General features: G+C 45.7%; 1 protein-coding gene across 2 annotated transcripts; it reads left to right on the top strand.

Annotated features, from left to right (window-relative positions):
- Positions 1–7,010: 7,010 nt before the first annotated feature.
- NUP50 (nucleoporin 50) lies at positions 7,011–14,707 on the top strand. 2 transcript variants are annotated; one of them, XM_078597085.1, is made up of 8 exons: positions 7,011–7,206; positions 9,250–9,336; positions 9,555–9,644; positions 9,801–10,029; positions 10,161–10,859; positions 10,994–11,081; positions 11,957–12,075; positions 12,998–14,707. In XM_078597085.1, exons 2-8 carry the CDS (start codon positions 9,268–9,270, stop codon positions 13,195–13,197), a joined length of 1,494 nt encoding a protein of 497 aa, XP_078453211.1. In that variant the 5' UTR covers positions 7,011–7,206; positions 9,250–9,267; the 3' UTR covers positions 13,198–14,707. The 2 variants fall into 2 exon arrangements, with proteins under 2 accessions (XP_078453211.1, XP_078453212.1); XM_078597086.1 differs by having other exon boundaries at positions 7,021–7,175.
- The last annotated feature ends 941 nt before the right edge of the window (positions 14,708–15,648 follow it).

Below are 15,648 nucleotides of genomic sequence, written 5' to 3'. Positions count from 1 at the left end.
ACTCCTCCCCCTCCGCCCCCCCCCTCCATCACCCCTCACCCCCTCCACCCGCGCACTACTTTACTACGCGCTCGCCAAAAAGTACCCGCTTTAAAATGGCAAACTCGGCGCCCCCTTCGCCTCGCGAGAGCCACGAGAACGCGAGGCAAAGACTTGGTCGCCTTCTTTCTCGCCGCAGAGACAGCGAGCGCGGCGGGGAATGGGGGGGGGGTAGAGTGATGTGGGTGGGGGGGTGAAGTATGAGGAGGAGGGGGGGTCCACACGTGTGGCCCGGGTGGGCTGGGCCCCTCACCCCCCCCCCTCTCCCTCCGCGTTGTTGCGGGGGGGGGCGTGAGGAAAGAGGCCCCCACATAGTGCAGGGTCTCTTGTCACCCCCCCCCCCCCCATTGACTCTGGGCACAACTTAACTATTGCCACCCGTTCTGCGGTATTGATAATAATAAAACAATTACGTAACAAGTGCTCGGTTTTGAGCCAAAGACATTTCGGCAAACGCCTTTTAGGTGCCCCTCACACAAACTTAAAACACGTGTAGTTGTAACTGCCTGCGTTGTTGGTTTTAACGCGTTTTAAATGGCTGCGTTGTGTTTTTATTTATTTTGAAGTATAATTTTTTTTTACATTTAAATTGCAAATGCTACTCCGTGTGACGTCACGTCGGTGTGACGTCGTGAAGTGACGTCATCGTGGATACAAAGCCGCGTCGTTTTTTAGGCGACTCTTGTGTAATGACGTCATAACACCCCGGGGTGGGGGGGGGTTGCTGAGCTTGACCCATTGGCTTCAGCTTACAGAGTTGCTTCTGTCTGATGGCTGTGCACTTACAGGTCACAGTGATGTAGCAGACAGAAGCTTGTGTTTTCTCTTCCACCACCACCAATGGAGTTTCGGTCCAAAGTTTATACAGTACTGTTAAACCAAGTACTGTACTGTTGTGAGCAATGACGCCACTTAGACGTCAATGTCCAGTTGTGCATTTAATACATCATTTAGTGGTGTGTTGCGTGTGTCTATGTCTTGAGTCATGTTTTTGCTGACTAACTACACCGATGTAAATGTCATAAACATATCAGGCTCAAGTACAGTGCTGTATTTGCAATACAATCTATTAGCTGCCAGGGTTGTTGCTCAATTAAAGAGGGTTAATAATGCGCAGCAAATGGTTATTTTTGTATAATATCGCCGAGGAAAACAACTGTAGGTGTTTAGGCAGATTGCCATTGGGCTATTACTGTATAAGTGTTTACACATTTAATCCGCTCATAGCCTGGTATATTGTACGAACAAATCAATATTTTGTTAATTTTCCCACTGTACCGGTGTATTATGTGTATCGTACATGCAACTTACCCTTCTGTTAATCCACTACAAGATGAAGGCCGCCCACACCAATATATAGGAATACTTATTTTTAAAGCACTAGAGTACCCGTGTATAACTTGCACATCACTTTATACATTTTCTCCTGCTATACTTGTTTTTAACAATGGTTTAATACCATTAATAATAGTGGTATAATCTGTAAGAAGATCACAGTACAACAGTTAGCGCCCACTACCGACCCACCTCGACCGGACACGTGCTAAAGAGCTTTATAGCTCTTCGGATTCCTCCGGTATCAATATATATTCTGATATTTTAGCCTGTAAATAAATGTATGGAGTTGTATTGTTAGCGCAAATTACTGCCTGCAAGAGTGGATTTTTTACATTTAACTTGATTTTATTATAATGGAGCAAGGATATCGGACTGATGTGGTGCAGGTGTTTGAGATAATAAAGATGATGGTAGTGGTCTGGGGAGGTCTTAATCCAGCAGTGTATTGACAGTGACTGATGTTATACATGTTATATAAATATTACACATTACATTGCACATTGTGTTCCACACAAGGAAAGTAAGGTCATAGATTTACCTACTCAAGTCATTGAAATTTTGAACACAGGGGCTAGAACTTACAGGTAAAAAAGCGTGCGTAACATTAAAACCCGTGGCGCCCCATGGATAAATATGGCAGTAATTACGTCCAAATAACAATATTTAACGTCACAAAACACGGCGAGAGATAATTGAACATGACACACCCATTATCGCAGTTTAAATTACATTTGCATAGGTGTGTAAGTGGGGGTATAAGCTCAACCTGTCAGCTTTGGCTAACTGAATTACTGTTATTCTTGGTTCTTTCGGTAAAGTCACGTAGAAGGGAAATAATAAAATAATAAAAATATAAAACAATGAAAATTCTCACGACGTTTCGACTGCAACACAAGCAATCATCATCAGGTGTGAAATCCACAGCAAGAACATTTGAAAAAAGTGGCGTTTTTTCCTAACGTCAGCACCACTTTTTTCAAAAAATGTTTGCTGTGGATTTCACACCTGATGATGATTGCTTGTGTTGCAGTCGAAACGTCGTGAGAATTTTCATTGCTTAATATTTTTATTATTTTATTATTTCCCTTCTACGTGACTTTACCGAAAGAACCAATAATATGAATCCCTGCAGTCACGAAAGCTTTAAATCAAAATTAAATTACTATTGTTAACAGCGATGAATGTCGACGTTCCAGGCTCACGATGCATCGAATCGATATTCTGATTCGTATGCGGTGCATGTACCAGCAATGGGTTCGTGTTACATCGCAGCAACTAGAGCCCGCTTACATTCACGACACGCTACAGACACCGGCCTCTGGGTTCCACTGTACACTTTGCTTGGACGACTTGATTGAAGGTTCGCTTTGGCCATCCTGTGGCAGCCAGTTTGTTCGACCATACTTTCAGTTTCATTTATTTGGTGTAGCCCTGTGAGCCATTCGGCTCTTGAATCGGGTGCAACTGCAACAAACAAAAACATGAAACAAAAACATGAACAAGAAAACATCTTAAAGTGACTATGTGACTATGTGCAAACAGAAAATCCAGGAAATGACAGCAAAATATTCCACAAAAAGCACCGTACACCAACGCTATGTGCAAAAATCCCAGTGGGATGCAAGTCAAACAACTTTGACCATGCCGGCGAGACATCTGGTGGACATCAGTCCATGATTTGGTTTAGATGTTACGACTCGCCCACCGAAATTGGGCCGCTAAACGACTGCGCCACCGCTACACTGCTTCCCACACCGTGGCATTGTGAATATAATAAAAAGGGCTTGTTGCGAGCCATCACCGAGGACAAACTCGTGCATGCAGACATCACCCAACGGCACCGAGAGAAAGAAAGGAAAAAAACACTAATTCAAATTAATAAGTACGCGTGCGCTCTATAATAATTGAATACGCGTTATATTTGAGATACGAAATCACACTTGAAAGGCGCTGAACCGATTGTAATTTTGTTTATTTTCATCGGGGCTTGCCTGTAAAGTGTTCCGTTAAGCAAAGTGAGTGGGGCTGCATGACGGCCAGGAAGAGACGATGATGATGGTGGTGGTGATGGTCAAAACTAACGTCAGTTAGCAGCCCCTTAGAGCACGTCAACCGGGGAGATGGAGCGGAACAATTAGACCCAGATTGATGATACATCTCAGGACCGTGAGAGATTGTTACTTCTTTAGGGGGGGAGGGGAGGTCCCATCATCCAACAGTGGATGTTTATTTATTTAAAGCTTTGGAGGCAAGGGGTAGGTGGATCACATGCACATTTGTGACACTACCACACCCGCTCGACTGTCAAGGTGACTCCGGAGATGGTGGTTAATACACCGCGTGGGGTTCATGAACCCGTCTGTGTGGACATTTCAACGTTACCCCGCATTCCGCAGGAGTAATTAACACCGTTAATTGTAATGTTCTGTGTAGCTCTAAAATAGGACGTAATCCCTATGGCCACAAATAGGCCCTCCAGCCATTTCTGTCGAAAATACAAAATAATCCAATCAATGCTCTTAGATCGAAGGATCACATCGAATGCTTAAACGCATAAGACACAGTACCAATATAACCGATAGTATGATAGCTGTCCAGTTTGAATCGGTGGCGCAATGGTTAGGAACACTATGCTTATAACCCCCGACCAAAGTTCGATTTCCCGCTCACGATCAACATTGATGACGAATATCTCAACGACTCAGCCTTAAATGAGTACCTGGTGTGGTGTGTAAACATCAGCACTGGGGAGACAAAGGCGGTCAGGCGTGATATTGGCAACCCACGTGCTTAGCCCCAACAGTCCGATGAAGGCTACAAAAGGGGGGATCTTTGTCTTTGTTACATTGCACAACCGTGAGAGATGGTGACGGCTTGGGGAGGTCATTCAGCAGTGGATCGACCCTGGCTGCTGATGATAATGAATGTGTGTATTAATGTACTGGAACGTATTGTGCGTGGTGCCTAGAATTCAACATGGCTCAGATGTTGCACACAGCTGTTGTAACCGGGGGCGCTATTGAGTAAAATAAGTGACCAACGCATGGTTTACATTCACTACTTTTACACATCATATCCCAAAACCTGAGGGTATTATCCGGAACTTGGCCCTGGACAGCTCCTGCTGGCTGATATTAAACCCTGCTTATAGTAACAAGTATTGCACATACGTAACTAACCCAAAATTCCACCCTCACGAATTCGATTGTCACGATTCGAGGTTACGATGCTTTTAAAGAATCTGTAATTTTTTTGTCGTCTTGTTGGCCCGAAGTGTGCCTCGTTCTTTGTATGTTCAGTATTTATCTCATATACACTGCCTCGTTTGTGTCTATTTAATAACGAGCATGGGCCAACATGAAAAAAAATGTGTACGAGTCGAAATTGCTGTCATATATCACGAGTGTATCGATTTTAGTCGATAAGTGAAAGCTTTTCATAAGTTTCTGAATCCCATTACATGTTCACGATAGACTGGGGCACGTCTTAAGAACGTGTAATTTCCCATCACTGGGTAAGATAAAGAAGTTATATTCAGGATTGTCTCGGCTCAAGATTTCTAAGTCAATCGCGATTTTGTTTAAAAGGAATCGAAATTTACCAAAGCCACCAGAATTTCCAATGAACGCAGTTCAGTGTTGGACATATCAGCTGTTTGCGGTTGAGGATATTTATGGCCCTGTGTTGTTACCTGTCCCGGTTTGACCCGGATTTGATCCGCATAGTCCGGGAATTGGCCATCTGTGTTCGGTTAAAATCCTGGTAACCTAAAGCAAAAACCGGTTACCGGTTTGTTACGCATAAGGACATGTCTTTTTTTTCGCCCAACAGTATAAATGGGTCCGCCACAGTAGACGGACGGGCAGGTCGCACATGTGGTGGGAGGGGGGTACAGCGTGTGTGTGTGTTGAATCACGACCCACAGTCAATTCGTCTCATCAGTATTGGGGTGAAGAGTTGATAAACACAAGTTAACGTTCTAGATTTGAAGCTTTCGTGACTGCAAGGATTCATGCTCTAAGGTTTTTTCGGTAAAGTCACAGTAAATTTAGCTGTGACGGCCCCACCTGATGACGGAGACTTGTGTTGCCTCCGAAACGTCGTGATTTATTATTTTATTTCTATGTTAATATTTATTATATATTTTTATTTTTACCTACGTGACTTTACCGAAACAACCTAAGAGTACAAGTTACCGTGCCCTCTACAGCGCCCTCTACTGGAGGCCCTGCCACCCACCTGTTGTGGCTGCACAATTACCCTTTGACCTTAACTTTTTCAATCAAAAGCCGCACTCGCCGTGCCGTTTGTTCGCCCCCCGCCCTTTGCAAATGTACTGCATACATTCTTTAGCAATCCACGGGGAACGGTTACAGATTATTCTTTGCTGGCTTTTGTCGCTTAACAAACCCAAATCCTGTATCGAGATCCAGTAGCCACCGGTGTTGTGGTGAACTTTAGTGCACCCAACGTCGCTGCACAGATTTGATAATAGATCGAGAAATATTTGACTGGGTTTTGTTGTTGTTCTGCATTGGAAAAAGACGGCAACCCCACACATGTCAACCCCTTATCAATGCCTAGCTTATATTCTTGGTTCTTTCGGTAAAGTCACGTAGAAGGGAAATAATACAATTCTATGAATATAAAACAATAAAAATTCTCATGACGTGACTTTACCGAAAAAAACAAGAATATGAATCCCTGCAGTCACGAAAGCTTTAAATAAAAAAAATGCCTAGCTTATTACAGACCAATGTAAATCTTATTGGTCACCCCGTGCCCTAAAACATTTCAACGTTCATCCTACAAAGTCCCATCACAAAGGGAAAACACAAACAGACAAAATAAAATATTTGTGGCCGTATTGAAACAGCTGTTACGCCGTATGGACCTGTAAACTCAATTTCCCTGCACAAGAATACGGAGTAAACCTAATGGATTGACAGATATGCAAACCCCCTCCATATGGCCCCGTCATGTGAACGTGGAATTTCAAGCATCGGCTCAAAAAGCGAACAAAGCAAAATCCCCTCACCCAAAGCCAATCTGAGAAGGTTAACAAAGTAAGAACAATAATAATGTAACGTTAAGAGATTAAAAAAAAATCAACGTTACGTGCAATGACATCACCGCATCACGGCGTCGCGTACCGTTACATGACGTCACGACGCCCGCCCGCGACGTTTTGACGGCACGCAATCACGACGTGACGTGTTTAGCGCCGCACGTAAATTGACAAAACATCCCCCTGTCCCACCGTGTAGGTTAATCAGACTGCCGGGGCAAGTTTGCTGCTGGCGAGTAGCACCTATGAAGGCCGGCGACGGTTCACGACGGGGGGTTGGGTGGCAAACAACCACGCCCGGCCGCCTTTGTCTCTCTCCCTCCCCCCCCCCCCCCTGGTGTGCGATGCTTTTACACATCGCACCAGGTACTCGTTTTAAGGCTGAGTCGACCTCGGGGAGACCCATGGCCGGTTCTAGATAATCGTCACCGGTGTTGGACCGCAAGCGGTGGGGGGGGGGAATCGACCCCGAGGCGCTCCGGGTTCGTAGCGCGGCGCGTTACGTGCACATGACGTCAAATACCGGCACGCGTGGTGTGACGTCATGCCGCTATGACGTCACCCCGGCATTTGCCGCCTGGTGCGTGGTGGTGGTGGGCGAATTTTTTGGCGGTCGCCGCGCGCGATTTGCCGAGTCGAGGCGGAGGAAACGGCGGCGGCTTTCTCAACCCGACGCTTTCAAGACTCGCGTCGCGGCTTCTCGCGTGTGCGGTAGAGGAGGAGAGAGGGGGTGGGTGACACGAGAGAGAGACGCCGCCTGGGTACGTTCCCGCGGTTCACGTGCGGCTCGGGCCTGGGCTAGGCCCCGCGAGAAAAATGGAGCCCCCCGCCTTGCCTGAGAGCCGCGCCGGGTTCGCTTCAGTTAACGGGATCGGTTTGAGGGGGTGGGTGGGGGGCTTTAGGGGGGGTGGTTTTAAGGGTAGGGTTATGGGCTGGGGTTTTTATTTTAAGGGTTGCGGGATTGGCTTGGGGGATCGGCCAGAGTAGGATTTGAGGGTAGGGTTTAGGGGTGGTGTAAGATTTGATTGGGCAATTTGTACCGTAAATGGGTTTTGGTTTAAACTGGATAGGATTGCTTCCGGGGTATGGCTATATTAGTTTGGGTTAGCACATGGTTTAGGATTTTGTTCGGGGTTATATTGATTTTGGTTAAGGGCCGGTTTGGGTCTGGATTAACTAGCTTGATTTTGGTTTGGTTAGAATTTGTTATGGGTTAAGGATTGGGCGAGCCATGGATTGCGGTTTGGATCTTCGTATACGACCGTTAAAAACCTCGTGCGATATTCATTTCGTCGTGTGCGAGATCGATGTTTTTGTTGCTGCTCTGCTCACGCACTACGGATCTCCCGTGTCAAATATGCCGGCAAATGGCTAAACGGGATCATCCGTGTAACAAATAAAATGTTTTTATCTTAAACTTACCGATTGGGTGGTTAAGGGGCACGTTTTGGGTGAGTGCTTGATTTAGGGTTTGTCTGGATTGGCATGAGCTGTAATGGTGGGTGAATGAATATTTGGACTAGGTTACAGGGGTTAGTTTTCGGTCTTGGTTGGAGTTGGGTCTGGGTTATGGTTTGAGTCCCGTCGGTTACATTTGGTGGGGGTGGCCTTAGTCAAGTTGAGCCTGGTTAGGTTACTCTTTGGTTCTTCCGGTAAAGTCACGTATAAAGAGAAAAACCTGGTTAGGTTGTCTTTGTTCTAAAATGTTTGGTATCTGATGGGCTTTTTCAGGCCGATTGGGTTTTTAGGGTATGGTTTGGGTTGTATGTGGTGAGGTTTTTTTTTCTTTAAGTCTGCGTTGGTCTGGGGCCTGTTTGTGTTGTAATTTGGGTGGTTGGGTTGTGGCAAGGCTTAAGTTCGATAGTGGTAGGTACGGTAAGGATGTGGTCAGTCTGGTGGAGTTGTAGGTATTGTGGGATTGTTTTGGATCAAGGAGTGTTTGGTGTGTCAGGTTTTGGTTGTAAGTTTGTGTCAGGTAAAGGTTATGGTGTTTGGCCAGGTTGATGAGGTGAAATTGGCTAGTTTTAGGTTTTCTGATTATTTCAGGTTGTGGGATGTTGGATCCGTTTAAATGACTGCATATATTATATATAAACACACAAGTATAGGTACAATCACTGTTGTGTTGTGGAAAAGTGGTCTTTGTGTGAATTGCCCTTGTATCATGAAATAATGAGAAAGCAGGCAAGTCATCTCGGATATCAGGACCCGCAGAAACTGAAGTTGTTGCATTGTAAATGCTGTTGTGGAAACAAATAAATGTGTCTGCCCAATCTTATAATCTTACATTTTCATGTGGTCACTTATTCACAATATAAGCATGGCCTCGGGAAGGGGTCAGCAACCAAAATAACAAGAAGAAGTTTTACGAGACGGTGCTCCTTAATAAATAACGTCACAAAGCAGTCGTTAAAGAGCTGCACGTGGCCCCGGTGCCGCAGGTTGCAGACCCCTGGGCCTTCGAGTAAGATTTACTTTCTGCGGATATATTTACAGAATTACACCCAAGGTAGCTTATTAAATAACACTTATTTTTGCAACGTGTCAGTTTTTACACAATGCCATCTTTTTTTTCATTGCAGCCAACATTTGTGAAGGAAGAGCACACTGCATTTTTTTTTAATTAAACCTGGTTGGCAAATGAAGGTCAAGGATCAAACTTAGCCCAGTCTGCGCTTCCTTGTTGCAGATGGGAAAAAAACAGCGCAGGTAGCGTGGTCGTCTCGTAAGAGCTGTGGCAACAAAAGCCAGCTTAGGCGTCTTCATCGGTCACGTGTTTTTTTCTTTTCTTTTTCCCTGCACAGTGCGTGCTGTGACTCGTGATGGCAAAACGGATTGCAGACAGGGAGCTTAACGACCGCAACTGGAACGACGAGGACGATGTGGAAGAGGTAGGAGTGCTTGATATCTTTTAACCAAATAGGTTTTTTCTTTTTGCACCCTCAGGTGGTTGGGGAAAAAAGCAAGCTCGTGGTTTCCTTATATCAATTGCCTCTTGCTGTTTAACACCGTAGGGATGCCCATGATTATTATTATTATCAAAGGCTACTCCGCAAGTGTCATTATTCTACAGTTTGCTGTGTGTGAAACACTGTTTTAATGTTTATAGGCAGGAAGTTTCTCGGTCGCAAATGAAGATGTTCTGAAAGGCCGAGCCATCAAAAAAGCCCGGCGGAGAGTGGGGGGGGATACATCAGAGGTGTGTATGTCTCCGTGCCTTCACATGCCATTCACATTTAACACTGTGGTTAATCAAATGCTCGTAGCTCTCCAATGCCAATAGCTGTGAAGATATGCTGTCGAGAATTTAACTTTAAATTTGCAACAAAAACGTCTGCTGTTTTATCTTGTGCAGTCCGCAAAGACGACCTTCAAGGGCTTCGGAGGGTTGGTGACCTCCAGCGCATCTGGGTTCGGGTCCTTGAGTTCTGGGTTTGGTGGATTTAAGCCTCTCGCGGGGCTGGCGAATGGCAGCACAGTTGCCTCATCGGTGCTGCCCACGACTCCCAGCATGAGTGCAGCCGGAAAGTCGAGTTTCCACTCCAGCGGCGGCGCCCAGACGAAGATCAGTCCCTTCAGCCAGGGTGCGTACTTTGGCGTGTCCTAACTCAGCCAGGAATAAACAATCTGTGGATTTGTATTGACTTAATATCACTGAACCACTTTGCACGGATGTGAAAACTGCTAACCCTCGTGTTGCTGACCTGTCTTGTAGCGTCTTCGAATTTGAATGGCGAGAGCCCAGCCCTGTCGTCGTCCAGCACTCAGACTGCGCTCGCCCAGGCAGCCGGCAAAGGTTCGCCAAAAACCGGGAGCAGCACAGCGGATGCCTCGCAGTCGACAGCACTCACCTACAGTCGCAGCCACAGTGATCACAGCGGGAGCGGCAGCGAAAAGGGCACGTACAACCACCAGCTGCGTTCGCTGAACTACTCGGTGCGCGACTGGATTGTGAAGCACGTGAACGGCAATCCGCTGTGCGACCTCACCCCCGTGTTCCGTGACTATGAGAGGCACCTGGCCGAAATTGACCAGAAGTACAGTGGCGAGAGCGGCTCGGACAGCGACGGTGCTGCCAAGCTGTCCCGGAACGCCGAGTCACCAAAGGCTGCGGTGCCCAGCTTCCAAGGTCTTCAGGCGGCCAACGCCACCGCAGGCTCCACGACCACCAGCAACAGCAGGCAGAGCTCAGCCGCATCTTTTGCGATTTCCGGAAAGTCTGCCGCTCCCCTGGCTGGGAGCGCAACTTTTAGTTTTGTCAAGACCTCGGGCAAAGCTCCATTTGGCACCGCGTCTGGTACTGGCAACCCGGCACTGCCAGCATTTTCATTCACAAATGCTGGGTTTGGTTCCACACCAGCGGTGCCAGGATTCAGCTTCTCTGCATCGTCTGTGCAAAAGCCACTTGCCCAGGGTAAGGAGTTTGTGCGTGTGGGCACCACATTGCACAGCCAAAGCAGACTTTGATTATGGTGTTCTGTTGCAATAAGGATGTGAGGCTCTTTTTATGTATATATATATAAAAACTCTAATGCGGTGTTGGTACAGAGTCTGAAGAGCAGGAAGGAGAGGACGAGGAGCCTCCAAAGCCCGTTGTGAATGAAGTGAAAGAGAGCGACGCCTTCTACTCAACGAAGTTAGTGCCGCCGGTTGTTGTTTTTGGGGTCTTCTACTAGGGGAAATGTAATAATTTGTTGGCTTGCATTTTTCCACATTTCGTACATACCTACTATAATCACCCAGGAATGTCTGTCCTTAACGCTTGTGACGTCACTCCACAATGACCAGCCCCCCTCATTAATATTCATGAGCAGGTGACATCCTCCAAATGGACACCCCGCCACCCCTCATTAATAATCATGAGTGGGTGACGTCACTCCACATGGAGCATCCCCCTCATTAATAATCATGAGCAGGTGACGTCACTCAATATGGAGTACCCCCCCCCCCACTAATAATCATGCGCAAGTGACGTCACTCCACGTCGACCAGCCCCCCTCAATAATCATTAACAAGTTACGTCCTCCACATGGACCCTCCCCCTCATTAATAATCATGAGCAGGTGACGTCACTCCACATGGAGCATCCCCCTCATTAATAATCATGAGCAGGTGACATCACTCCACATCGAACAGCCCCCCTCATTAATAATCATAAGGTCTCCAAATGTACACCCCCCCCACCCCATTCATAAAACCTAGCGGCTGACGGCACTCCACATGGGGGCCGAGGCGTCATGATGAACAAGGGATTATAACCATAAATTGAAATAGGTCTGTGTCACCGCACCCTTACAAATTGCACACGCATTTATGCAATGAATATCACGTCGCGTTCTGCTTTTCACTTGCAAAATTCAGATTTACTGCAATACACCCGTCCTTGGACAGGCAAAAGGCTAGTTTTATATAACTATATCTCAAACGGTTTGCGTTGAACATTTTTCTTCCAAAGAGCCCCGGTGATGCATCTGTTTGAAAGTGCCAATTCTTGCGCATGTGCTTTCCCAGGTGTAAGCTCTTCTACAAGAAGGGTGAAGAATTCAAGGAGAAAGGAGTGGGAATGCTGCACCTGAAGCCGATGGAGAACAAAAAGACCCAGCTTCTGATCCGAGCTGACACCAGCCTGGGTAAGTGACAAGTCAGAACTTAGGAGTCGGTGATGACCACTAACGAAACCCCGGTTTTTAGCTTCGTCGTTGTAATTGAATTGCCGAAATCTGATTTGGATTAAGCAGGCGACGCTGTGGTTATCGGTTAAAATCAATATTGCACAGCAAATGAAGGTGGTGAAAGTAGAGATGTCTGGACTTATTAGTAAAGCGCAGCCAATGCAATCCTATCACATTGAAGATCGAAATTATAAAACCCGTTAACTGCTGGCATATGTTCGCATTGTTGTAAGCAAATTGTGCATATCAAATACTAGTCATGGAATAGTCCATGCATTTGATTAAAATCGATTCTTATGCTCACAACAGGTATCAAATTGTGTGCATGACAATTGAGTGTTTTCGAATTCATGACCCCCGTGGCCAATTACAGGTTTAACGAAAATTATTAATTTGTTGAAGAGTGATCTCATATTGCAACATTAGAATCATGACATTCATGAAATTGCTCCATGCCTATTAGACATTGTGTAGGTATCCTTGACTCTGAATTTACAAAATTGCCTATGACCAAATAACCTGGAATGCATTAAGTGCTATCGGTTCTTGGTAGCTAAGTGGGGGATGATCATAGTTAGAGCACGAATGGGTGACCACAATACGCAGATTGTATTTATTTATAACTTATTTCGCACTGTACGTAGCCAACTGTGCCTGACCAACCTGCACTGACTAGTGGAGCGAAGTATGATCAAATCATTCTTACAACCCCCTCCCGACGTGGAGAGGCCCTTGTGCTTCACTTGATTGACAAAAGGGCTGTGCACCAGTACATGGAGTTAGAAAAGTGACATTTTTAATCTAGATTGGTGGGAGTGTGGCATTTCTCCACGGTCTGCCCCTTGACCTCCTGCCCGTCGCTTGTTCTCTCGTTCTGCAGGCAACATCTTGCTCAACGTGCTGCTGCAGCCGTCCATGATGTGCACGCGCACGGGCAAGAACGTGCTACTGATGTGCGTGCCCAACCCGCCGGTGGACGAGGGCAGCAAGGACGCCGTCGTCCCCATGCTGATCCGCGTGAAGACGGGCGAGGACGCCGACGAGCTTCACCGCGCTATCGGCGACAAAAAGGGCTCGTAGCCGCTGTCACGTTGTGTGTAGGCATGTGTACGCGTATGCATGGAGAGTGCTCTGTCGGTTTCCTGTGCAGATTTGCAGTTCCCACCGAGGGCAGAACAGGACTCGAGAATTCTGTCGGGCCACATGTTAACATGCACACCTACCTTGGCGTCATCTAATAATAGCAGGAAAAGTTAACGTGTCGGCCCATTGCGAGTATACAGCAGGGGTGGGGGGGGGGGCCTTCCATTGAGGACAAAACAGGAATTTTTGGCAGGGGCTGCATGTTCTCACGTGTTTGCGTTACCTAACGTGAAAAAATATGTTGACGATATGAGGGGTGGGAAATCTTTTCTTTACCGAGGGACTGAATGACTTTAAGTGATCTTTGATGGACACATTTTCCCACCATAGTGTTATCCAATAACACAACATAACATGTGGATTGACCAAGTAGAAATAGAATAAGGGACAGGGTAACCATTTCCTAAGGGCCAAATCAAACTTTCAAATTATCTTGGAAGGGGCCACACAAGACTTGCCAAATTGAAAGTATTCCCCCTCTCGCACCCCAATTAGTGCTGCTAAGACGCAGTGATCGAGAGATATCGTTTGAGGATTGTTTATAAGTGGTCGGCCTCATGAGGCTGTGGGTATTATGAAGTTGCAGGTCATAGGTTCCCCCCCCCTAACCCCTTGTCCGAGTGCATCCAAAAGAGTACATGTGCGTAAAGAATGATAAACGTGCATACGCATTCAGTGAATGAGATGTTAACCTGCAGGTATCTTTCCATTCATCGGTTTGCCACGTTTTAAGGTGAACGTGTAAATGTTTGTGCTGGGAGAAAATAAACGTGTACTGGTTTCTACTGGAGTAAATTCTGAATGGGCCCTGAATGTTGGGTGCAAACTTTTTCAAATAAACGAGTTTGCTTTGGATACAGCTGCTAGACGTGTGGATTGGCACCGTCATAGAAATTCACTGGTGCATTGAGCCAAGTGCCTTTTGTAAATTTGAATTTTTCACCGAATTATATTTATTCGCATTGTTAGGAGCTTATGACACTGCTGAGCCAACAATGCATAAGAAGGCATAGTGAATGAAATTAATCGATCCTCTGGTCTGAGTTTGCAAGTGACCGTGAGCCCTGTTAAGGACTGTTAAGTTTTGCAAATGGAGAAAAATATATTTTGGTTTAAAATTCATTAAAATTGAAAACAAACCTCTTATTTGCATTTGGCAATTCTGTGTTGTGTACACATGGGGATACATCCATGTAAAAGCATAATTTTACTTGTAAGTTTTACACTCGGCAGCCTTCAATGTTGAACATATTTGCACGGATAATGTTGAGTAACTACATAATGATAAAAAAATTGCTTACATTTTTTCGACTATTGGCATGCACAATGGTAAACAACTAAAGTAGGCCCTGGTGGCTGTGATGAAAGCTTTGTAAGATTCGCTTATGAAATGTACAAAAAGTTTACATGGCAAACGTCTTTGCATTAAAATGGTCGTCCAGTAGAAGGCAGCAGTGACTACCTTTTTGCATGCACATGTGACGCGTTGCATACACTGAATACAAATCCTGCATTATTTGAATACTACATCGTGCTGCACATGCAAAACAAACCTCATCCGGTTCTCAAAATGTAACAATGAAAAGCACCCACGTTGAGGCTGTAAATTCTTGCTAGCGAGATCATTTATTATTCTTACAACTACAATGAAAACATGATCAGTGCTTACGGCGGCGATAAAGTATCACTACATTGTTTATAACCGGCCTCAAATGTTTTCAGGAAATGACAATCTACTAGCAGCTGAGGGCACGTTGATGAATTAAGTGTAACTGTAATGAACGTATTGAGTTCGGTGGTTTAAGCCATTCACAGCATCTTTCCCAGCCTTCCCATGAGAAGCATTTCCCCACTGACAAAAGTTGCCAACATTTTGAAATAACAAAGGTGAACAGCATGTCGATTTGTTTTCCAAATGCTTGCTTCGCATGCGACAGCTCTGGCTGTCTACATGAAGAGAATGGTGCTTGTGTCCGTAACCAAAAATGTTCGATAAATACAGCCACATTGCGAGTTGCTTTGTGAACGGAAGCTACCATTGTGCAAACGTAAAAATTACCACGGTTATTTTCTATTAACAGCATGTGCATGTTTTGCTAATAAAGGTGCATTACACTGCCAACGTGAGATTTTCTCCTTTACGAGTAATGAGCAGCGACGTGAGGATAGGAGGCCTGTGTTGTCGAGTGATGAATATTGCCTTGTGAGAAGTCAAGTCTTGCGCCACACAAAGTCGATGCGTTGGTCCCGATCGGCATGCTGTACACGGTATGAAGTATGGAGACGATTGGCAATAGAGCTACTGCAAATACAACAATGGAATTGCTTTGCAATAAAATTCTGCATCCTCTAATGCTTATTACATCTACGATGGCTGTTTATCTTTAC

The sequence above is a fragment of the Lampetra planeri genome, chromosome 8 (assembly GCF_965212315.1).
Source record: "Lampetra planeri chromosome 8, kcLamPlan1.2.h2, whole genome shotgun sequence".
Taxonomy (NCBI): Eukaryota; Metazoa; Chordata; class Hyperoartia; order Petromyzontiformes; family Petromyzontidae; genus Lampetra; species Lampetra planeri.
The sequence above is the reverse complement of the archived record's forward strand: the minus strand, read 5'-3'. Positions and strand labels throughout refer to the sequence as shown.

Coding starts and splice junctions, on each gene's coding strand:
- NUP50 (XM_078597085.1), top strand. CDS start 9,268: ATGGCAAAACGGATTGCAGACAGGGAGCTTAACGACCGCAACTGGAAC. Junction 9,337..9,554: donor ACGAGGACGATGTGGAAGAG/GTAGGAGTGCTT, acceptor TAATGTTTATAG/GCAGGAAGTTTCTCGGTCGC. Junction 10,030..10,160: donor GATCAGTCCCTTCAGCCAGG/GTGCGTACTTTG, acceptor CCTGTCTTGTAG/CGTCTTCGAATTTGAATGGC.